At 43.5% G+C, this 25197-nt stretch overlaps 2 protein-coding genes across 5 annotated transcripts in view; both read left to right on the top strand.

Moving 5' to 3' along the window:
* Window positions 1-225: 225 nt before the first annotated feature.
* aldh1a3 (aldehyde dehydrogenase 1 family, member A3) lies at window positions 226-13632 on the top strand. The gene is made up of 13 exons (XM_076287373.1): window positions 226-344; window positions 712-816; window positions 991-1131; window positions 2746-2875; window positions 4865-4926; window positions 6675-6803; window positions 7241-7354; window positions 7577-7679; window positions 9264-9448; window positions 9857-10021; window positions 10593-10750; window positions 12371-12445; window positions 12624-13632. The coding sequence occupies exons 1-13, from the start codon at window positions 249-251 to the stop codon at window positions 12691-12693; spliced, it is 1533 nt and encodes a 510-aa protein (XP_076143488.1). The 5' UTR covers window positions 226-248; the 3' UTR covers window positions 12694-13632.
* A 293-nt stretch (window positions 13633-13925) lies between these two features.
* Window positions 13926-25197, top strand: part of lrrk1 (leucine-rich repeat kinase 1) — a 57405-nt gene continuing 46133 nt past the window's right edge. For 3 of the 4 annotated variants that reach the window (XM_076287375.1, XM_076287376.1, XM_076287377.1), the window contains exons 1-6: window positions 13926-14072; window positions 14530-14603; window positions 15219-15415; window positions 19358-19524; window positions 23125-23296; window positions 24052-24231. In XM_076287375.1, coding sequence (XP_076143490.1) covers window positions 15340-15415; window positions 19358-19524; window positions 23125-23296; window positions 24052-24231 — 595 coding nt within the window. In that variant the 5' untranslated portion in view covers window positions 13926-14072; window positions 14530-14603; window positions 15219-15339. Of the gene's footprint in view, window positions 14073-14529; window positions 14604-15218; window positions 15416-16501; window positions 16709-19357; window positions 19525-23124; window positions 23297-24051; window positions 24232-25197 lie in introns of those variants that run through there. The other variant, XM_076287378.1, reaches the window with a different exon arrangement.

The raw sequence follows: 25197 nt of genomic DNA on the forward strand, positions 1-25197 counted from the left end.
TTCGTTGCATGTTGTTCCATTATTCTCCGTTCGCCCACTGTGTAGTATTTATTGAACTCACGTGTTAAATTGAGCTTATTAGAGACTCCAACGGTGAATGCCCATGAATATGTTTACAGGGGCGGGGTTGGGACTCGCTTGTCCAGAGAGGGAGGAACTCAAAACTTCTTATAAAGCCTGCTGGATGAAACAGTGTCCAGTCAACAACAGCTCCCTGTACACAACTATCTGTCTTCATCAATTGCAATATGGCACAGAACGGAACTATAGAAAATGGACTTTCTCAAGGGGACGTTTTCCCTTTTCCTCAGCCAATGAAAGTGCTAGAGGTGAAACATACACAGGTAAGCTGTTTCATATTTAGCCTACTATTTTAACTTCGATGAAATAGGCTACCAGACGAATAGTCGAACTCGATTTCCCAGACGCTGATGACGATATGTAAACTTTATTTCTGCATGGCATGAGCCATGCTCGTGATCTGCCGTTTGTTTATATGGCCTATATTATTTATTTATCAAGACCAGACTTTGTACCTTAATACATACCATTAAAAGTAGGCTAAATAATTCTCATCTTGCCAAGTAGAGGTTAATATGTTGTTCATGCTTCTGTGAGCCTATTTGGGCCAGCACTTTTTAAAAGCTTTTTTCTTTTCTTTCTAAATGGCAACTTTACAATTGACAGTTAGAACTGTTTTTGATCCAACAGATTTTTATCAACAATGAATGGCACAACTCAGTTAATGGAAAGAAAATTCAGACAGTTAACCCGGCAACAGGTGTGAAAATCTGCGACGTTGAGGAGGCAGATGAGGTAGGCTATGTGACACACACTTCTGAATCAACAGGTGTATGTGGCCGAAGATTCTTGTTAGGCCGCCAGCAAGTGCCGTGCAGGCTTACTTCGTTTTGTGACTCGCTTGTTTCTCCTAAAATAAGCTCATGTAAGATTTCATGTTGCTAATGTATGTATATAACGTAATGTCAGGCGGATGTGGATAAGGCCGTGGAGGCTGCGAAAGCTGCTTGCCAGAGGGGATCACCATGGCGTACCTTGGATGTTTCCAGCCGGGGGAGACTTCTGCACAAATTGGCCGACTTGATGGAGAGAGACCGGGTCCTGCTCGCAGTGAGTTTCTTTCCCCTGTGTTCTGCGACACAGAGAGTTAGTGACCATGGTTACCCATAAAATGACTGTACTACAACATCCACCTTTAAAGAACATCCTATCATGACGAGCGCATTTCCCTGCAGTTTCACAGTATATCCTAGTATTGAGCTCTTGAAAATGCCCTTTCTGTTATCACTGACATATCATAGCATGTCATAATTTCATAGTCCTAAACTGCTATCAACTTCATAAAATGTTTTTAGAAATGATAGACACACCCCTGCCTTACACACCCCTAACCCCTTCTTTCACACACACACACACACACACACACACACACACACACATATACAAATGTTAATACCATTTTTTGACGAGAAGCAGTAAGACTGTCCAGTCCAATAAAAAACTGAACGATGAAGCCCGTGGTACAGCCAAGGGCACAGCAAAAATCTAAAACAGCATTTCTTCGCATGACATCATAAACACCCCCTCTGCCTCTCCTTGTACACTGGTGACTTTTTGGGTTCTAAATGCAGTATTACAATTTTTGTAATTAAACCCCTGCTTGTTTTAGTTTTCACTTCATTGAACTGCCAGATTGCATTAGGGAACACATTTGTGAATGAAATTTTACAGATGTGAGTGAAGTAATATTTTGGGATCGCATGTGACTGCTAATTGCAAACATGTTCTATAGTTCTTTGCTGGCGCGTCATTAATTAGAATAAGTCCCAGCACTGTTTTGGGGAAATACAAAACAGATTGACTGTTCAAAAAGGTAAATGTGATCTCTTTGGTTATGTGAGCTGTTCACTGATTATCTCTTAATTTGTAGTGGTTTAAATGGGTTAATATGGAAGGTCTGAAAATGTAGAGAAGAGGAGAAACATTATCAGGCAAAGTACTCTAACTTGTATGCCAATTGCACATGAGAAGACTAGTTCAGTCATTCATTCAGAGTCAACTTCCTCCAAATGTATAGCAGGCTACAGAGCCAAATCATTTGTTGTCTCTGGTTGTAGATGTTATCAGGGTTAACAGATTAGCAGGTGAATACGTTTTTTGGGGAAATGAAATGTATGTAAATGTGGCGATAGGCCCTTATTGTTATATTTGAAGTCTGCAATTGTGGTGCTTGTTTTCGGGGCATATAATAATAGGATGTTCATAGTGCATGATCTATTACAGTTGCGTTGGCCAATCTTTCAGTGCATGCCAACCCTGGCCCACAAAAGCCACAGTCCTGCCAGCGGTTATAGAAACGCACCCACTAATGCCTGGGTCCTGGTCCACGTCTCTCCATTGTGCTCTGTTTGAGGGGGAAAGAAGAATTTATTTCTTATTATTATTATTTCATTTCTGGATCCACAAATTCCCGCAGCATATTAAACTGTTGGCATGTACGCTGCACATAAAACATTGTTTTGTAGCAACCGCTTCGTGCATTACATTACGAAGCATTTATCAAATATTCCCTTCAATGTGACTTGAGGGGTAATCCTGGATTTAATATTTGTGTCGGTCAAATCAACTTAGCATCTGTGATTTTAAATACTTTGTAACTTGCTATACATTTGTCGAGTGTCTTTTCGGGTGATTGATTCTCATTTAATGTCATTTTCTTTTCAGACCCTGGAAGCAATGGATACTGGTAAACCCTTCCTACATGCCTTTTTCATTGACCTCGATGGGAGCATCAAAACTCTGAGATACTACGCGGGCTGGTCAGATAAGATCCATGGCAAATCACTACCAGTGGGTAAGTGTCCATTCTCTCGTGAGTCTATTCTATTCTATTCTATTCAGTCGTGTATTGCTTTATTCTGTTCGTGGCCACTTGCACAGCTTGCACCACTGCGTCTCGCCGTCCACAATGCAGCCTGAAGGAGATGAGTTAATGGCCGCTGGCTCAAGTCAGGAGGGTTGGTGAATTCTTTTGAGCCCTGGGTGGTATCTCGTCCCCTCTAATACCGCCCTCCTTCCACTGTGTCTCTACCACACCGCAGGGGATCAAATAGACAAAACAGGCTAGGCCCTTTCCTCCCGATTAGATTCAAATAAAGTGTTAAAAGACGAAAGGGCCCAGTGCACAAAGGAAAAGGAAGAGGCTCTGATCATAATCACTGAGGTGCATCAGCCAGTGCTGGGATGTTGCTCTGATAGGATTGGGCACCCAGGACGTGATTTGAGTGCAGCTCACTTAACCCCCACACCCCACCCCACCCTCCCCCCTCAAATGGCTTCCCTTCTTGGTCGGTGGCCTCCTCCTCGCCCCAAGACCCAGTCCAGACAAAAAAAAATCCCACCCACTCACATCCATTTTATGAAAATAATTTCCCTTAAATGTTCCCGGAGCCATTTTGCCCTGGTAACATGTAAATTTAACCTTTGATAACCAGTATTGAGGGATCACCCAGAAACAGGAGATAATGAGTGTCAGAGCTGGCCATTGTGCGAGGGAGACTCTCCGTCTGTAATCACAGGTGAACAGCCGCACGGAGAAACTCGAGAAGGTCAGAGAGGAGAGGACCGGGATTTAGCAGATTATCAGTACGGGTTTGACATATCCTGCTGCAGACGATACTACAAATGTCAGGTTATAAGGCAGGAAGTTGCTGTAGACTATAAGAACACATAATAGGGCTGAGGTGTTATTCAAACATAGATTTAAAGTATTGATAATATATCAGATCAGCACTGACAGGCGAAATGTTTTTTGTTTTTTTTTGGTTTTGTTTGTCAGGTTTTTTTTTGTAATGGTTGACATATTGGCATTTGCCATGTTTGTGTGCAGAGTATTTGTTGCTGAAAAGAGGATTTAAAACGTGGCTGTTGTGTATTGATTTTGTTGATGTGGCATCATACTGTGCGAAAATATTGCTTTATTTGAATTGGCATTTAGAGACGCAATTGAGTTTGTAAACTTTTATTATATGGCTCTTTAATTCCACTTACCATCTCTCCTCAACAGACGTACTTAAAAAAGAAAACAATTTTCCAAAAACGTTTTTATAGCCCTTGGTGTTTCCAAACACCTGCTGTTGCTGCCCTGTTGCCTGAAGTACCAGGCCTCCCAAATACTTCCCCTCTAGCGCCATAAAACACTGAACTCGGAGACAGAACACAGAAAAGATGTCGGCAATTCTGACATCTCATTTAGCCGCAATCCACAACAGGTCCAGATCTCAGGTTGCAATTTGTCTGCGTCTCTCTCTCTCTCTCACTCTTTTTTTTTTTTTTTTGACTTGGGCATTTGTGGACTCGGGATGTGGTTAATCATTCCAACTCGCTGTTTACAAAAGAGAAAGTACAGTGCAGTACAAAATAATAATGCGGCAGAGCTACCTTAAATTACCTCTGGCTGGATATCTGATTCCAACGTGGAGGAGAACTGGAGAAGGAGACTACTGACAGGGAACAAAGGTGTGCACCAGAGCCAAAGGTAGATCCGCAAAGAGTTTGAACCGCTGCCTACACCTTTCACACTTTATCCCTCTCCCATGACATTATATCTCTGGTAAAATATATACACTCTTCCTGGCCAAATCTTTGTGTGGGCTGCTGTGAGATGCGCTTTGGCGTTTTCTTTTCTTTTTTTTTCGTGTTTGGTTTCGGTGCCCACATCCAAGAACCTCTCTCTCCTGAAACAAAAAACTCTGGGGTATATCAAAGGCACATGTTTGAGAATGCATTTAAAAACAGTGGTTAACATTTTGCTTTTTCGTGTTGTCTCTTGTGCTTCAAACAGATGAAAATTTTGTGTGTTTCACCAAACATGAACCTGTCGGCGTTTGCGGAGCAATTATTCCTGTAAGTATGAAAGAGGACCTGTTTTCTTCCACCCACTGTCAGCTGTTTTTTTTTTCTTTTCACTCCTTCCAGCTGAGTGGCCGAGTCTGGGGATTGTAGCGTAGTAATAGGGAAGACGGAAGGGTGACGCAAGCATGGCATCTCAATTAAGCAAATCAGATAGGTCATGGCACATCCCGTCTGAAACGGTTCCTAATCAGACTCACTGTCGTGATCGCTCCTATGCAAATGTTTTTTAACGTTCCAGTCTGCGCTGCAGGCAGTCCCGTTTTCAACTGGACCTAGCGAATGCAGTGCAAAGGGCAAGCTGACTGACTCAGAGAACAACACATGGCATTGAGTCCAAATCGAGAGAGGAGGAGTGCCACCAAATCTCAGCAACACCAGCAACCCCCCCCCCCCCACACACACACCCTATTCCTACCACCCCCATCACGTCTACGCACCCTGTGGACCCTCGCCTCTCTTGTCCTCCCCCTCCCTCTCTCTCTCTCTCCCTCCCTCCCTCCCTCTCTCCCTCCCTCCTTCCCTCCCTCTCATAAGAGACAGCCTGTTGTGCTGGCACACTCAGTTATGTTGTAACTGAGGCCCTTCTTTTCCCCCCGCTCCACTCCTGGGCAGGAGGGCTCTCTCTGCTCCCTGATCGCCGCACTTCACCCTTATTGTCCGACCCTCTGTGTAGGCCGCGATGCTATCAGGGCATGAACCGCCGCAGGGAGACACGCTGCGTGCACTTGGGGGAACTCCGGTCCAGGTGTTTCCTTACAGCGCCAGAGCCCAGGCCGGGGCTGGCGCTGAAACCGAATCCCGACAGGCGTCAGCTGAACGGGGGACACAATACCGCTCCGACTCTGACACATCCTTACCTGTAGCGCACCTCCACTGCAGGCCACAGGCAGGCTGAGTGGCCCCCTTGAGTCAGTTTATATAGCTCTTTAGAACCGTGCATCAGATCCTACATCACAGTATTAACTTCACAGGAATCTTTGCTCATTAATAGAACACGCATCACACTAATTGTTTCCCCTGAAACTCAGTCTTAATCTCAGCTCTTGCTAATCGCAACAGCAACGGGTACAATTACAAGTGGTTTCTGTGAAGGCTATATGTTAGCAGCCCCAAGTAATCTGTGATTTTGATAATCACAGCGAATGCAATCAGGGTAATTAGATCGGGGCTTGGTTTGGCTCCGCTCAATTCATATCGCATTACCCGTTTCTTGAAAGAGCATATTTTGTACATTTAGAGCAAAAGTGATCTTTCAAGTCTATCTGTGAAAGAATGCCATGTATCTTCTTATGTTGCTTTGGCAACAAAAAGAACAAAACTGTTGTTAGACATGGGAGATTATATCATAAAGTGTAACTCATACTCAGGCACTGAATGTAATTACTAAAAGCACTACTGGCACTCAAAGCCTATGACTCAGTATGAGAGAAAAACAGGAAGCTGTTCTCTGGAGTACAAGTCTCTTAAAAAAATTCCATAATTGCCATCACTGTATCCAAAATGCTGTAAAAGTTAACAATGCATTAAAAGTAAACATGTTGCCGTCGTGCTCATTTCTGCTGACGGGGCCTGCATGTTAGCCACACTTATATTCCCTAGGTGCACAGAGGTTTGGAAAACTATATATACACAGAAACTATGTATGTATATATATATATATATACACACACACACAACTAAAACTATATATATATAAGAATTCTCATCTCTTTTTTTTCTTTTTCTGTCTGTGCTCTCAGTGGAATTTGCCCCTGTTGATGTTCACGTGGAAGATTGCACCTGCACTGTGTTGTGGCAACACGGTGGTCATCAAGCCAGCCGAGCAGACCCCTCTCACAGCTCTCCACATGGGGGCACTGGTCAAGGAGGTGAGGTGAAGCCCCAGGACTCGCCAGCAAGGGGGACAGTGGGGTGGATTGGGGGAGGGGGGAGGGTAGGGGCACACACACATGCAGTCAGAGCAGAGATAATTCCCAGATACTGAGGGTCCTCCCATAGCCAGCCATTCTTTTGCAGTGAGAAGAGGATAAACATATTGTCCAATATAAAAGCACGAGCAAAAAAAAAATTGGCATTGAGCTAAAGCAGCCAGGAAAGCAACCCAGCGCCCGTGGGACATTTTCTTTGACCTATTTAGGTTCACTTGTAGCCCATTAGTCAATTTAGTTCTGGACTCTTTTGGGTGCATGGAAAAAGTCCCGGTCTTAAGTGATTAGGCCGTTTCTCTTTTATCATTGGTAATGATTGTTAGCGCGGCCCCCGCTCCCCTCCTAATGACTCACATTTTTGTGGCTTTGCCACGCAGGCCGGCTTTCCCCCCGGAGTCGTGAACATCCTACCCGGGTTTGGCCCCACGGTTGGCGCTGCCATCGCCAGCCACATGAGCATCGACAAAGTGGCATTCACCGGCTCCACAGAAGTAAGCTCTTTCATCTGGCTGTGTACTGTATGGCAGTTACTGTTAGAGCCCAGTGTCTGAGGTTGCATACGCACTGAAATGTTTTCCAGAGAGACTTTTATTTACTTAAAGTGCACATTTATACAGGGGGAGGTTAGTTGTGTGTTTTTTGTCATTGTCATCGTTGACATACTAATAGATGTCTTTACTGACTGGATTGTCCTTGCTGCTTTTTCCCTCCAGGTGGGCCAGTTGATCAAAGAAGCTGCTGCAAAGAGCAATCTGAAAAGAGTGACTCTGGAACTGGGAGGGAAAAATCCCTGCATTGTCTTTGCTGATTCAGACTGTGAGTGATGTGGTTAGTCATACTACATCTGTGTGTTGACGTTTGAAAAGGTTGAAATGCTATCGCATTGTCACACCCACAGCAAGCAGTTTGGTGACAACATTCATATTAATGCTGTTACTCATGATGAATATAATCGGTGTCTAACAAGGGCTGTGTGTGTCGTTGGTGGATTGTTTTTTTCAGTAGGCTGACAGGCTATTGATGATTTATGATTAGCAGGATGCCTGTATAAAGTTATGACAGTACAATAGTAAAAGCCTAAGATCCCACAAAAAAAGCCATGTGGACACTAACCAAGCAAAAAGAAAAGAAAAATATCTATCTGCTTAGACAAGCCCAGAGCACAGTGACTCCATATAGCCTTTTCTTTCTACATCAAAGGGATGTATGAATAAATGCTTGTGTTATGCATTTAAATGCTCCGTGTTTATTTGAAAGGTAGAAAGTCAGCACAGCCTTCCTCACAGAAGTAGACTTTTGCCTGTAGTCCAGCCAGTCCATTGAGTCCTGCGTATCACACACCTAGCCTGCACTTCTCTTCCTTCCCTGCTCTACCTGCTTCTTCTTCTACCACTTTCAATGTCTACTACACTGTGTGGGTTTTTGAACATTCTAACATAAGATTCCGTTCCGCAACAATTCAAGGTTCTAAAATTCTTTGTTGAATTCAGAGCCTTATAGACCCATAGCCATATAAAGGTACCTTATCTCAGGTTAAGATATCCTAAGTAGGCGATCTAGCATCGACGTTCAGCTTTTATGTCTGTTACCTAGCAACAGATGAAACTTGTTGTTGGATCATGTCACTTCACAACTGACAGAGCCCCATGACGGCGCGTCGGCCTCTCCAAAAAAGGTCGTAGCTCCTCTGTCAAACCCAGGATCATGGCCCGGGGAAGCCTGTACCGGCTTACAAGTGTTATATCGTCGAAACGTAAAACATCGTGGGATCACTCAAAAGCCTTTGTACAAACATATTTCGTCGATCACCATTTGGCCTAGGCCTACGTCTATTTTCATTTTGCTGCGCTACAAACAACTAACAAAAGAGCTGCCATCTCACTTTTTTGTAACACTAATTTGACAGAGGAGAGCTGATGGGTCATCCTAAAGTTAGAACAGTTTATTTAGGATTTTGGCAACTTAGGATATTTCTGTAATACACATTTCCTATCTTAAGTTAAGATAAGAACACTGACTTTAGGATCGGCCGTTCTGTAATGACTTTTTTCCTAAATCCGATCCTAACCCTTGTTACCGTAGTTACCAAACAGATAAGATAGGATTTTCGAGTTGGTAAGTTTCTGTAATATGGCCCCTGGTTGAATTCAATGAACCCAGATATTCTTTAGAACGTTCATTTTCCAACATTCCTTTCACACCGGTGTGGCAGTACACCTTTAAGGGTTATTTTTTACAGTCTATGATTAAAACCTCTGCATCCTCTCATCCTCTGATATTGACTGATGTAGTATTAATTACTACCTATGATCTCCTCTGCATTGTAGCTTGAATGTTATTGCTCATTTGGATAAAAGCGTGTGCTAAACGACTAAATGTAAATGTAAAATGTGTTTGCAGTGCAGTTGGCAGTGGAGGAGGCCCAGAAGGGAGCCTTCTTTAATCAGGGTCAGGCCTGCACGGCTGCCTCGCGCGTCTTCGTGGAGGACAAGGTGTACGACGAGTTTGTGCGTCTCAGCGTGGAGGCGGCAAAGAGGATAGTGTCCGGAGACCCCATGGACCCGCTCACAACGCACGGGCCACAGGTGAGGGGGACTATCACTCGCCACCTCATCACAAAGGGGCCGTTCATTCAGGCCTTTGGCAGATTACGGCGTGGTTAATTCATAGTGTTTTAACACAGCCCTCAAAAAACCTGAAGACCCTGTTTTATAAGGAGCAGACAGTAGAGTCAGAAGAAGAACTACAGCTGCATAGATGGCTAAGTGAGCTTTGAATGTTATAATAGGCTGTTCATAATGCCAATATTTACCATAGCTCCAAATGCATTGGTTGCTTCCTTTCCTGATAGTGATGGCTAACTGACTGCGTAAATTGGTTGTCAATTCCAACAATTCCCGCTGAATCTCTCTCTCTCCCTCCCTCTCTCCGTCTCTTCCTCTCTCTCTCTCCCTCTATCTCTCCCTTTCTTGCTCTTAATCTTGTTGTTCTAGATTGACCAGAAGCAGTTTGATAAGATCATGGAGCTGATTGAGAGTGGGAAGCGGGAGGGCGCTGCCGTGGAATGTGGAGGCCAGGCGGCCGAGGGCAAAGGCCTCTACATCCAGCCCACCATCTTTTCCGGGGTCAAAGATCACATGCGCATCGCCAAAGAAGAGGTACTGCAGTGGGCAGCTCTGTTACTTTCCATATTATTTTGGTCATGCAGTTACGTACTGTTTGCTGGATGAAACTAATTGCTGTTGTCATTGTGTGTACAATACTGCCACCTTCTGGAGGGCAGCAGAATTACATTTGTTTTCAATTGCCATTATGTTGTTGAAATGAAACAATGGAGATTTGAGTTTTATGAGTAGAAACAGTGTTTTTCAGTGTTTTTTGGAGCTGATGTCAAACCTAAAATAGCCCAGCTTTTATTATTTTGTGAAACCCAAGAGAAGGTCTTTCACTAGGCTGTCAGAGCTCTCTGAATTTAGCGGCCAAAAAGCCACAGTGTCACACTTCACCAATCTAAGATTTCATCAACCATCTGCTTTCTAACATTGGTGTCACTAGCACATTGTCACAATTTATGAGATGAGACAACTTAAACAAAATAGTGCATAATTGGTCCCGGCCATTTTTGAGAGATGATGGGAAGACCAAAACAAGAGCATTACTACATGTGTGTTTCTATTTGTGCATGCTGTGGTATCCTAACTGTGTTTGGTTGGGCTCAACTCTTTGCAGATTTTTGGCCCTGTCCTGTGTATCATGAGGTTTAAGAGCCAGGAGGAAGTGATCACGAGGGCCAACAACACACATTATGGTCTGGCAGCGGCCGTGTTCACACGTAGTGTGGACCGGGCACTCAGCGTCTCATCTGCCCTGCAGGCTGGAACTGTCTGGTTAGTGACCTTACTAATTATTGTTTAATTTAATTTATTTGGGCTTTTTGCCTTTATATTGGTAGGGAAGTGGAGAGAGATAAGAAGCGAGTGGGAAAGAGAGAGATGGGGTGGGATCAGGACTTGACCCCAGGCGGGAATCGAACCTGGGTCCCCGTGGGCACTTAAACCTGCTGCGTGTGCTACAGTTCCCCTTACTAATCCTCTTACAGACTATACAATTAACCAGGGAGTGCTCCGCCAGGTGTAGGAGCAGAGTGTTGGAACAGCAGCTCCAAACAGATCCTTCGAGGTGCATGATCTGATAGACGGCTTGGCTGTATGTTGGATTTAGCTTTCGCTTTGAATCACCAAAACATAAAATTGATAGGAAAGCAAATAATATGGTTCCTCATTTCACCACATAATAGTAAGGCTCATAAAGAAACTGTCAGGGTCAGACTATGGAAAAACTACAATTGCATTTTTGATACACATGGAAACATCTCATTGACCATCCACTCTGTAACGAAATACATTAGAGAGCCCTCAAGTGGGCACTATATTAATACTTGTTTACTTCCCCATGGGTTTGTTTAAACAATAAAGGTTTACTCCCCCATAGATTTGTGTTCATTTTGCTCATAGTTTTGTAATCCACCCCTGCGGTTTAACAGTTTTACATAGTATGTTTAACATACTTATGGCTTTGTAAATCCACTCTGTGGGTTCTATGAGTAATCCATTTCCACAAGTAAACAATCCATGCATTTGACTTGGTATGGGTTGTTAAAATGATAGAGTAGATTTACAGTTCTATGGGTGTGGTTTGTTAACTGATACAATGGATTATAAATCTGTGAGCACAGATTTTCCTTATGCAAAAATAAAACATCAACCCAGTGACCTCAGAGTGGTGTGGTCTAGAAGTGTGCTGTCACTGTCATGACACATGAAACCTAACCCTAATCCTAACCTCTTACCCTAATCATAACCCTAACTCTAACCCTAAACCTAACCCTAAACCTAACTCTCGAAGACACACCTCGAAGGCAGTTATCCCGCTTATCACCCGGTTGCCACTGTAAAGCAAAGGAAACATGCGGTTTCGTTTAAAAAGAAGCTCAAGTTCAGCTTGTTGTACAACTTCCGATAGCATGGACAGTTAGCTTGTTTACAGTTGATTCCATTGTTGCGAAGCCTGCAACCGTAGTCCTACTATGGTTGTTATAGTTACCATTCATAAGCATTGATATGGAACGGTGTCCTGTTATTCAGAATTAAAGGCCACCCCGCCAGCCAATCAGAAAAGAGTATTTCTTCTCTCCGGGTGATAAATACTGTTAAGTAAAGTGTTACCGAAGTTAAGATAGGCCTACTCATTCCTCATCTACTCATCTACATATGAGGCATGTGAAGCACACTTCTAGACCACACCACTGTGAGGTCACTGGGTTGCACATGTTGACACTGTCAAGTAAAGTGTAATCGTTTATTTTTATTTTTGCCCATTGCACTTTTTCCTAGTCTAAAAGTCTAGCTGGATAAATAATATGTTTCAACACAAAAATAAGTTAATGCATAACATCTGTCTGTGACTGTGTTAATGTGTTTGTAATGGTGTCCCATCCTCCTCCCAAGGGTGAACTGCTACAATGCTCTCCATGCCCAGGCTCCGTTCGGAGGCTACAAAATGTCTGGAAATGGACGAGAGCTGTGAGTAGAATTACAGTTAGATCTAATCAAAAATGTATCACATGCTTGCTTTGCACTTTGATATTTTCTGTTTATCCCCGAAGAAGTAACAATTTAATTTGACCCAGATTGTGTTTTGGGATGAATGTGGGAACTATAAAACCGTCCCAACAGTTAAAGTGTGTGTTTGGCCTTGCAGTGGTGAGTATGCTCTCGCTGAGTACTCTGAAGTGAAAGCAGTCACCATCAAACTCATGGAGAAGCTGTGAGAAAGTGAAGGTCCAGACTGCATTTCCCTCAGCCCCAGCAAGAAAACCAGCACTTCCTCTGACAACCACCATCAACTAGCTCCGAGAGTGTGGCTTGGTCCGAACGTTTAAGGCACACCGTGTCTGGAGCCCATGGTTCTGCACCACGACTATGGAGCCTTTCCTCATAAGCAACGCTTTCTTTACCTCTGCAAGCTACATGTCTGTCCTCTTTTATCTTTGTAGATGTTATGTACAAATGTAAATGTATTTTTTGCTTTATCTTTTAAAAAACATTGGATCTTAAATGGCAGTCTTTTTTTATAGAGTGTTAAACTATCTCCCCTGCAGTGAATGGACTGTGGACAGTATGTCTCAAAGGAAAAGAAAATATGTTTATGTCTAATATTGTTTGATTGAGCCACATTGCATGATACTATGTTGTATCAAATGTATAACATAATTAGAGGTCTCCCAGGCGATTGTTTTATTCTATACTGCCAAGTAGCCTAAGATGCATTTTGGACATTTACATCCAATGTACAGTTTTTACTTTGAGTTGGAAACCAGTTTCAATAATTCTCTTTGAATTGTCTTCGTACCACAGTTATAAATAGTGTGGTGATATCTGTTAAAGCTTTAATTCAGGCAGGAAATTGATCAGGTTTATGGAAAATAATTAATTAGTACTGATACTTCAAATATAATGTGAAACTTCATGAAATGTCATGATGTCATCAGTGTATTTTAATAGCTTGACAATTTGCTGTACACTCAGCAAACCTTGTTGGAACCAAGTGAAAGTACTTTTGCTCTTTGCAGAATGTTTGTTAAATTGTTTTTTTTACCTGCAGAGAATGTAATGTAACTATTACAACCCAAATGGCAAACTTTTTCACAATTCATTGATTAGTCATTAACGTTTTTTGTAAAACTTTTAAAATCTAACTGCTAAAATAATAATAAAAACATTCTTGGTATGAACTCAATGGTGAGGTAATTTATTGTGCAAATCATAAAAAAGGACATTCATTGCTTAATAGCCTAATGTCAAACATACGTGTCAGTCTAACATTAGCGTAGAATTAAGTGCTATAGCCTACTCATGGCTATGTATACCCTATGCTATCACTATTTGCCACTTTGACACCATGATGAGGTCAAGCACAAATCATTCATAACTGTAGAATGCTACAATTCCCATATCCGGGTAGCCTGCTGGTTCAACACAATGCTGTTGGCTACAACTGTGTAGTGCAACCAGAGAACCAGGTGGAAGTACTGGAAGAGAAATCAGGAAGTCTGGCTCTTCTTTCTGCGCGACGGTCTTAGGTCTGGTCTGTCAAAGTCGACGGTTAATGTCAAAAGAAAAAGGGCAATGATGCCCGTCAACGTTTACTGTGAGTATTTCACAAACACTAACACAAGAATGTGGTAAGCCTATAGGCTAGCCTGAAGATTTACTCAAGACTCCTAACACAACACGCAGAGTGAATGTAACGTTGAAGTGTTAGCAGCAGGCTATAAAATAAAGTTTCCGTTTTTTATTACCTGCATACAAACAGGTTACTAGTTGTTGCTTTTTTGTGCTCTTTAGAGATCGTTGTGAATACGTCTGTGAAGAAAACAAAATTGGTTAGTTCGGGTCGTGTTTTCCATTTCGCGAAGAGCAAGTTTTCTCATGTCTCACGTTGCCTTGATAAAAACAACGTGAACTTCATAATGTTAGAATAATCTTGGGTCTAGTCTATCCCATATAGTTGCAGACAGCAATCTTCCTGTCTTGTTGCCTCAAATGTCTAAGATGTAGAAATGGCAATTTTATTCAGTGTTTATTCCATATTTTTTTCTGTGCAGTGACTTCGGCGTTCCAGTCCAAGAAAAAATGAGTCACGTCTGCCTTGGTAATCTCATTGCACTGTGGCAGAACTGTAAGTGTGCTGTGCTCTTGCGGTATTCACAGCCATCAATGCTAGGCATTTGTACTCACCTGTTTCTTACAACCTAGGATTAGCAGTACCTGCCTCAATACGCGTGTCACAATTCCTAATATGGGCAAATCCTTATTAAATGATAATGAATCATTTCAGCCCATTCTACTGTTCACTTTCAGTCAAGGTCATAATCATAATGTACTTTGAAGAGGACATGCCCCTCCATACATAAATACCGGTACATGTAAGGGTAGCCTGCATGATGAGATAGAAGGTGGAAAGGGGTGAGGAAGGAGCAAAAACTGACTTATCTAGTTAAGATTAAAAAAAGTGTCAGTTAGTCTGGGGTGCAGTTGTTTTGGTTTAAATTGTTTGCATTATGGCATTGAGCCATGGCACCCTAATACACACAAAGGCCTACTCAGAAAGCGAGCCAGACATGTAAATGACCGAAGGAAACTTTGCATGACACCATTTTCAGTGGAAGCATTCAGTTGGCCTACTACCTGGCTACATGTTATACACACAAAATATCTCTCCTTTTTGGCAAATAGCATCTGTTGTTTTTCTTTCATATTTCTCTGGCTGATTTTGGATGTTTTGCTTTGTCAGAAGGCTAGGTTTCTGGATATCAGTACCATATCATGGCTGATCACATCATCATATCATGAGATGACTTGCTCATAAAGAGGATGCTCTGAGTTGTGTGAAGGGCATGCAAATCAGATGAAAGATGTCGTACTGGTCTGTAGGAGTCTCAGAGGACCAGGGAGCCGTGGCAAGTAGCATGGGCGAGCAGGAACAAGATGGTGAGATCTTTTGACACTTTTCACATTACGGAATGGTAAAGCAAAGGGGAGGATGGTGTGTGTGTGTGTGTGTGGGGCGGGGATTGCGGGGTCCTTGAGATGTTCGTAAACCACGTCTTGGTCGCAGCACGTGTCTTAGAAGGGGCTCAGGAAACCTGCGGGGCTGCCACATGTAAAAGTGAGAACTGAAACACATCTCCTCTGTCCGTAAATAGGCACTGAATGATAAGTCACCAGTACAGTTAGGGTTTGGTTTGCTACAGTGTAAAACAGCCTTCTCACTTTTTTCTCACTTTTTTCTCACTTTTTTCTCACTCTTTCACTGCACTGTTTCTGCTGTCTCTTGTGGCTTCATTTGATTCTCTAGGGTTGCTCCCGCCCTCACACGATTGTAGGGTGTTAATAATAATGGAACAAGGGAAGTGATGATAGAAGTATGTCCTTGTCACAAGTGTTCTGAGACATTCCACATGTCATATATATATATATATATATATCATTCAGAATTTATGTGACGCATACCCTACAGTCAGTGGTCATTTTTAAATTCACAGAGGCACCTGTATTCGCATAGGCACAAGCACACAATCTATACCACCCAATGTCCAGTAGATGGTGTAGCCCCACTCCAGCCGGTGGGAGAAACAGGCAGCCATTGGCCACAAGTGAAAGCAGCTTAGAGGGCTACTCTCTCTGCAGAGCGTGCAGCCATCCATCCAGTCAGCACAGCACAGAGCTGGGGGTTGCGGCAGCGGCAGCCCCACGCCTGACGTCGCATAAAGAGGCTACTGTGCTAATCGGCTCGCTGGGCCGGCTTAAGCCATCTGGGTACAGACGTGCCAATGAAATAAGGCTCTGAGGTCATTCAGACGCTTACTGTACTGTAGCCCTCTTCTCCCGCCTTGTACCAGTCGTCTGGGGCCGTGCATGGAGGCTGTGGGAGGGTTGGGTTTCAGCGTGCAAAGGGGGCTGGAGGTGGGGAAGGGAAGGGTAGGGAAGAGGGGGCTGAAGGCAGCCAGCACAGGCTAACCTTGCCATTAAGGACAGGCAGGGAGAGCATACTCACTAACACTGAGAGAGACACAGAGGCATTCTCCCCCTCTTCAGTGGAGGGATACAGGGAGAGGGATGGCAGTGATTTGGCGATAGAGATTCTTTTTTTTGTTTCATTTTCATTTGTTTCATTCTGGAGTTAAAAACCACAAGCTATGGGGCATGAGATGTTGACAGGAGGATGTCGTTCTGCCATGGATAAAGCAGAGAGGGTTGGATCTGCCGTCACAATATGACAAGGTATGGTGTGTTTTGATGAGAGGGGAAGGCACTCATTGTCAGTCGTAAAGCTTGCCGTTCAGTTCATGGTCTGTCTGTAGAGGATTTGCGGTCTGGTCTCTTTGTTGTGGGTCTGGAATCTGTTGGTTTAGTTATGTTCATAGCTGCCAGAATAGGATCTATTGAGTAGAACTGTACTATTTTGAGATGCTTGTAAAAGTATCCAGGAGATTTGTTTTCTTTGAATGCTTGTGGTATTTGTGGCATAGCCTTGAGTGTATTGAGAAATATGAATACTTTTTGGCGATTTTTTAGTGGTTTGGCAAATTAAGAATGCAAAATTTAAAAAGAAAAAAATAGGCTTCAAATTCTTATCATTGTTTCAGAACTTGTTAGGAAGTAGAAGACTGTCACAGTCCCTTATCTTGATCACATGATAGTAACTCAACTCTAGTGGGTTGTTGAAAATATCATCAGTGCACTGATATAGCACTATTATCAGTGAACTGTGATCTGTGTCATTTACTGGTATTAGCTTATTGGTGTTCATTACACCATTGAACATTTTTTAAATCTTTATCAGCAAGAAGTTATGTCATGAAATGCATAACTTCAATTTGTTCCTTTATTGGGCAATGATGCAAAACAGTTAGTTAAACATACAACACATTCAGTTTGAGAAGGCAGCAGCTGGTCAGTGTGATCCCTGCCTAAATCTTAGTGCCTTAATAAAGACGTTATGTCAATAGCAGGTATGCCTTAATGGCTCATCAAAGCCACAATTAAGACCACACAATCCAGTAAAGGAAGGATCTCACCTCTATGCTGAAACATTCAGTCAGTCTTGTGAACATGCTTTTGATCACTTGATGCAATCAGCGAATGCAACAAATAAGCAGATTTTCGTCTTTTATTTGCTAATGAGGCACTGAGTACATTCTGAAAAATCAACAGCATTAACTAACCCCTGACGTTTTTAAGTCTCTAAAAAGCACCATACATCCACATTTAAATTCTTATTTCTCCTGTTTCTCCTGTTCTTTCACAAATAAAAAAAACAAGCAGATAAGTGAGTCACAGAGGCAAGCAAATAAATTCCATGAGATCATTTGGACATCCATACAATATGGATGCTACGCTAGCAGATGCTCCTTCCTTTCTCATGTCAACATTCACTCTGGGAGACTACTTAAGGTTTAACAAATCTCATTACAGCGCCACCCATAATCTATTTTCTATGAAGCACTAATGTTCCAGAGATGATCGGGAAGATTTTTTAATGGGATTTGGTTCCTTTAATCTTCAGCCTAAGTGGGGACTGCGCTGTCACTGATGTCAGGGAACAGTGATTAACTATGGCTGAGATTAGATGAGTGTGAAACTGATCTCTTTGTGTGTGTGTGTGTGTGTGTGTGTGTGTGTGTGTGTGTGTGTGTGTGTGTGTGTGTGTGTGTGTGTGTGTGTGTGTGTGTGTGTGTGCGCGCTCGCGTGTGAGGGGGTGATACTATGGGCTGTATCTCTGTCAATTAAAAGCAGCCTAAAATTCAGAAAGCACGCTACACTTTATATCATCGATGCACCCGGGTTGTTGTCGATATTGTGTTCATTCCAAGCGCTGCTTTTAGCCCAGATGAATAGCTGTGGACCCCAGTCTGATCTCTGATGGCGCACCGTTGGCTCCAGCAGTAGAGAGGCTGTATTGATGCAGCTTTGGCACTGTTCTAATGGTTACCGTCCCCGAGGCTCTCAAATAGCCCATCAGACGATGCTGCTAAATTATTTATACCATTCCTCATATTAGGGAGCTGTTTAGGTAAAAGACACTCTTTGCCGGCCCTTTTAAGAGTTATATCCCCAAAAGAATCCATATGAAGCAACCTTCCACATTAGATCGCCAAATAGGAGTGCACCATTCTAACTGATTCTGACTGAACTGTGATATTTATATCTATACTGTTTCCACATACTGTGAAGGTGGTGGAAGGAGCCAGATTTTGAATAGAGAAAGATGAGAATATCTCCCTTTCCCCCGTTAAGCTCAGCAAACGCCCACACAGTGCTTCAGTTAATGCAGTTGCAGGGCTATGTGTGTGTGTGCGTGCGTGCGTGCGTGCGTGCGTGCGTGCGTGCGTGCGTGCGTGCGTGCGTGCGTGCGTGTGCGCGCGTGTGTGTACGCGTGCGTGCGTGCATACATCTCCCTGTATTTACACCTAGCAGATCGAGTCACCTCCTCTTCAGATGTGGAAGGGAGTCTCCCACACTAACATCCAGGACGAGCAGGACTGCCTCTCCTGAGGGTTCAGGCACCCATGCTGCTTATCAGGCTTTGTGCAGCCTACCTTTGAGCCCCAGTGGACCTGAGAGAGAGCCAAGGCTACCCACAGCTTCCCCTTTTATCCCACACCACAAGCTAGTCCAGGGGGAAACTGGTGTGCATTCTTTATGAGCGTGACCTATTTTTTGATGCTGTTTTCTTGGTGCAAGGCTGCTTCCCTGAGCTCGTACTCGCACTGTGCTGCGATGGGACTGTGTTTGCGCAGTATGGCAAAGGTTTCCTCTCTGATCGAAGTGCTTCTTGCTTGCTTGTGTGTGCGTGTGTGTGTGTGTGTGTGTGTGTGTGTGTGTGTGTGAACTGATCGGTGACATCCTCTGACGATGCCCCTGTCTCAGGCGCCTCAGACATGGGAGCCAAGCAGTCTGTCCTGGGGAGCTTCTCTCTGGGCCCGTCACCGACGCTCGCGAACATCCAGACGGCCTACCGGGACGGCGAGAGTGACCGGGCGCACGACCTGATCAGGATATCCTGCCAGGAGGGCGGAGGGGTCCGGCCGGAGCGGGTAAGACACGGCTTCCTTTCGCTCAGTCTCTCTCTCTCTCTCTCTCTCTCTCTCTCTCTCTCTCTCTCTCTCTCTCTCTCTCTCTCTCTCTCTCTCTCTCTCTCTCTCTCTCTCTCTGTCTGTCTTAACTGGAGGTGAAAGGGAAGCCCAAGGCAGATCTGGAGGGAGGGAGGAGACAGCCTGCAGCCGTCTTATTGATCAAGGGGGGGGGGGGGGAGAGCTTGTTTTCCTCTGCCCTGAGCACGGGAGAGAAAGGAGCATGAGCAGAGAGTGCTGTCATGTTCACATCTAATATTGGGATCGGGCAAACAGTCAGCAGCCAATAGACCGTATAGCCCCAGAAATCACAGGAGCTGCCTTGCTCTTGTTTGTTTACATATCGACTGCAGCTCCACGTTGGACATTATCAGGGGAAGAGGTGGCCTAGTTAGCATGATGAGGCTGTATTCCTCCATCCACCGGGCTGAAATAAGGCACGCTGAAAAGGCAGAAGAGTCTTGAGTGTACGTATCTAAACGTGGCTGGGAAGAGGAAGCAACCCTCGCTGTATTTGCCGTTGCGGTGAGATCATGGACAAGGCCAGATTAGGCCGCTCCCCCTCCTTGCTTCCTGAGAGAGAGAGAGAGAGACGGTTCAGTTCACTCAGGTATTTCTCCATTTGGTAATGGAACAGGTCAGGTCAAAGGTTTGGTTTTGTAAGGCGTAGATGAAGTGAAGCTTTACAGGGGAACTTCCAGCACTTTGTCCTCTGGCAAGGTCTGGAGAGGAGTCGTAGCTTTTGTAAGCAACACAAGGTTGATAACACAAGGTTGATATCGACTTTGATATGGATTGATAAGGTTGTTTTTGCTTTGAGGTAAAAATGAATGAAATGACCTAGTTGAGTCCTTCTAAGGAGATACTGACAATTCCCACTAGAAAGACATGAATGGAAGTGTAGACTGATTCAGACTCATATATAAACAATTACATAATGTCCTGGCATTTCCTTTTTTGTGTATAGCATGGTTACATTGGCACCCATGAGAGGCCATTTCAGATAAACACAGAAGAGGTGTTCAATTCCTTGTCCTATAGATAGGGGATTTCCCTCAGCAGCCCATTAACAACATTTAACATCAAAAACAAAAGCACCAACAAAGCAACGTTTGTGGTCAAAAAACATCACCAACAAAGCAGCCTAAGTGAGCATTTCACTGAGGTTATCAAACAGTCAACTTCCTTCATCTGTGTTTCTTTGAATTAGGCCCACGATAATCTGGGTACCCAGAAGTTCGCATCATGCTGAACAAACTTCTGGGCCAAAACCTTCACAACCGGAAAACAGCTACTTCCAGAGACGCCCACTAATCTCATTTCAATTGTGTTCATAGGGAAAAGTTCCTAGTGAAACCAGTGCGAAATGGCTACCGATACAAACGTAGCATGTTTAGAGTCGATTTTTGAAGAAATTGAAGTTCGTAACAACATTTGCTTTAAACCTCTGCACAAGTTATGTCTCGTTTGCCTAAGCAAAGGCTAGCCAGAGATGGCTACAAAGGCAAACTAAACGCCATCGTTTTGGTTGTTAGTCTGCTGTCGGCGGTATTTTCATTTAACACCCAGTACATGTGCATACTCACAACGTCTGCCACCTCTCCGCGATTGGTTATTGAAAAAAGCTTTGTTCGAAATCAGAGACATTTCCCCCGCCCTATTTTCCCCTGAATCCAGGCGTATTCCTCTAGACTAGGCCCACGACACCTCCAGAAGGCTCAACATAGTGGTAGCTGCTGTCCCACAACCCCCCCCCCCCCCTCCACACTCATGATGGGTACACTACCAACAATTACCAACAGACTTTTCAGTATGGTCATTATGGTTAGGGTTAATATGAAAAAAGTGAATGGGATGTGTCCAGTCAGCAGTATCCACTCTAATGTCTGGTAGGAAGTAACTAATGATGCGGGTATTGGTAGTTATGGCCCTGAAAGCCATAGCCCAGCACACTTACTGCACTTTATGCTCCAGTGAAAGAAACTTAGAAAATCAGCTTTCAGCATCCACTTTTCAGGAGCAAAAGTGACCTGTAGTGTAAACTTAAACTTGAACACATCCCTCTTTTGAGTTTGCAGTGTTTGAAAATGTTGGCAGGGCACTTTTAACAGATCAGGAAATATCCAGTCCCTCAAGAGATATTGCGGAACAGAAGTAGAGAGAACCGGTTATTCAAGTGGACTCTTATGAAGTGTGTTTCTGCCTGGAAAGAAAAAAACAAGAATAAAAAACAGGAAGTGGCGTTTAACCCATGGACGATATGGGTGCACTGGGTATATTGATACCATACCAGAAGCTTCAGTTAAAGTGTTGTCTGACTTGCTACATCTGAGATTGTTTTAGGTGAGCAAAATGTGTGTATCAGTGGTTTCCCACTCAAGTTCTAATGTTTACAAATGGTTTTGTAGACTAATACCTATGAAACCTAAAAGTTGAAATGCGTAGGCATGTAGCCAGTGATTTAATAAAGGCTTTTTAGTACTCATACAGGAGTGTCTGAATTCTTTAGTTTTTTCCATTGATGACCTAGAGGCCCATTTTGATGAGCACCCTGTAGTTTTAATGCAGCAAACATTATTGGCCCAGGGAGGCGTTCCCCTTTCTTTTTTTCTTTTTTCTTTTTTTTTTGAAAGGTGGTTCCATGAAACCACAAGGAACATTGTTTTTACAATACAGCATAAAAACATTGTGTTGCTGCCATCTAGTGCCTGATCCACAAATTGATGTCAGCTTGCGCTTTTTTTGTTTTGAGCGAAATTAGCTTGTTGGTTCTTTTTTCACAGACTTTAAAGTCACAGCATGTAGTTTTCTCCTTGGTAAAATGTGTCTGAGCCTTCCTAAATAAGACTGTATAATCTTGAACAATACAATACAGTTGCCCGTAATGATCCGGTACATTCCTAGTGCCATCCATCCTTGTCTGTTCCTGGCCTTCTTTGCATACTGTATATTTGCATTACATATGAAAGGGATACTGTATTGTCCGCCAGTCATTATCGGGAAATAAGTCCAGACAGGGCGAACAGAACCCTGATACTAATCGGACCTCCGAACAATAGGACGGTTCGGTCATGTTAATGGAACTTTCTGAGCCGTATAATAATTAAGGATAAAAGCACCTTAGATAAACAGTGAGGATACAAAGGATGTGTCGGAGCTCTGGGTAGAGTATCCTTTCGCTGTATCACTATCAGATGCAGAGGATAACAGTCATGGCAGGTTCACAAACGTCATCAGTTTTGATGATTCAATATGCGCCATTCTGTCAGTGATACGAGGTTCTTGTCTTAAAAGAAGCATGCTCTGATGAAGACATGTTTTGTCGCAACGCCTAAGCCCACTTGAATTAAAGGCTTTTTAACTGTAAAAAGCAGTGTGCCTTTGGAACTTTTTGGTCAAACCAACTCTTTCATGACAAGAAATATTCCCTTGAAACCAAAGAGCACCTGCTTTCGAGAGACATATCAGTGACGAGGCACTTCCGACAACCAACCTTTTTTGGTATTTGAAGTAAAAGTAGTTGTTTTAAACATGTCCTCCTAATGTGTGTGGTTGTCTGAGCAGCAGGAGCTGTTGTGTATGGCGGCTCAGAACGGGGATGTGGAAAGCGTGCGGTACCTGCTGCGAGACGTCAGGGTGGCCATCTCTCAGGACACCGGAGAGAAGAACCCAGCCATCCAGGCCGCTCACTGGGGCCAACACCGCGTGGTCAAGGAGCTGCTCGACCACATACCAAGTGAGTCAGTTACAAAATCCATTGGACTTAATATTTGATGGTAATTTTGATGTACTTGGCAGGGAAAGTACTAGCCTGGGTGATCCCAGACAAACCTGTTAGCAAATTTGAATTTGCTCTGCAGGTCCGTCTGAAAAAGATTCCAACAGAAACATGTATTTTCTTTGGAATTGGAAAAACTGCATTTAAAGCCTTTGTTTACAAGAAAGATGTGTTTGCTGCACTTCTGAAACAATTCTGGTGAGAGTCTAATGCACCAATTTAAGTTTCACTGCTGTTTACTCCCCTGTAACGGTAACAGGTGTCAATGCAGTGTAAATTCAAATTGCTAACAGGTTAGTCTGGGTTCACCCGGGCTATGACAGTAGAGGAACCGTATGAAATAAAAACATATCATGAACACATAATAGAAACATCAGGACATAAACTAGTTATGAATATAAACATCATAAGTTCTGATTCCAATACTCTCAAATCTAAAAAGGAAAGCATTTAGAACAGAAACCTCTTGGCAATGGATTACTGACTGTGAGAAATATTTGTTATACTGAAGAAATGCAGAGAAAATGTACATACATACAGTACAACTGATTTCACACACATCTGACATCAGCCAGGACAAATTTATGAGCACTTTAGTGAGTGATTTTCTTTCTCTCAGTTCCTTTGTACTCTCCCTCCCACCACCATCCTCCCCATACACACACACACACACTCTCACACTCTCTCTCTCTCCTGGTCTGCCTGCCTGTCAGGGCACTGTCTGCGTAGGGACCTGCTGAACCTGATGTTGGCCACGGCGTGCCAGCAGGGGCATCTGGAGGTGGTGCAGCTGCTGGTTCTCAGCTACCAGGCCGATGCCGAGGACTGTGCCATACACAACAATGACTTTGCAGTTATCACAGGGCTGCCATTGTACGCCGCCGCCAGGGCAGGTATGACACACACACACACACACACACACACATACATATACACACACATGCAAACTCACACACACACACACACACACACACACACACAGATAGCCACACGCCCGCACACACACACGCACCCACCCACACACACACACATGTGTACACACACACACACACACACATGCACACGCACGCACGCACATACACAGGCGCGCGCACACACACACACACACACAAACACACACACACAGATAGCCACACGCCCGCACACACACACGCACGCACACACACACACACACACATGTGTACACACACACACACACACACACACACATGCACACGCACGCACGCACATACACAGGCGCGCGCATACACACACACACACACACACACACATACGCACGCACACACACACACACACACACACACACACACACACACACACACACACACACGCACACAAATAACACTAAAAGGGGAAGAGATAAATGCTCGGTGCATTAAAAGATAAATAATAAAGGAAGCTCTCAATGAGCTCTCTCCTGTAACAGTTCCTTTTAATTCATTTGAATGGCAGCACTCTGATGTTACAGTTTTTCTCGATTGTTTACACACATTTTCTGAAAGCATGCCTCATACTCTCAGAACTCTACACACAAATCAGAAAACACACACACAATGGGCAAAACCCCTCAATTCTCTTGCAAAATGAAACTACATTCAAAACAATGTTATTTCTTGTCAAAATGTTATTTGTTTTCAAATGACACACACAAACCATCATATGAATAGACATTTATAAGAACCAGTTGAACACTGACGTGCTATGTAAAACACTATAATGAATGGAAAACATTTCTTCTCCATTCATCATAATGACTTAGACCTTTTTTGTTCAATGTTACTCTTACTACAGACACTACATACATAAGTGTGTTGTAAAATATTTGAGAATATTGTTTTTATACTCAGAACACACAAATA

Source organism: Alosa pseudoharengus, unplaced genomic scaffold (genome assembly GCF_046254945.1).
Source record: "Alosa pseudoharengus isolate Yale_2024_CS ecotype anadromous, Long Island Sound unplaced genomic scaffold, YU_APseudo_1.1 YU_APseudo_1.1_scf_16, whole genome shotgun sequence".
NCBI classification, from domain to species: domain Eukaryota; kingdom Metazoa; phylum Chordata; class Actinopteri; order Clupeiformes; family Clupeidae; genus Alosa; species Alosa pseudoharengus.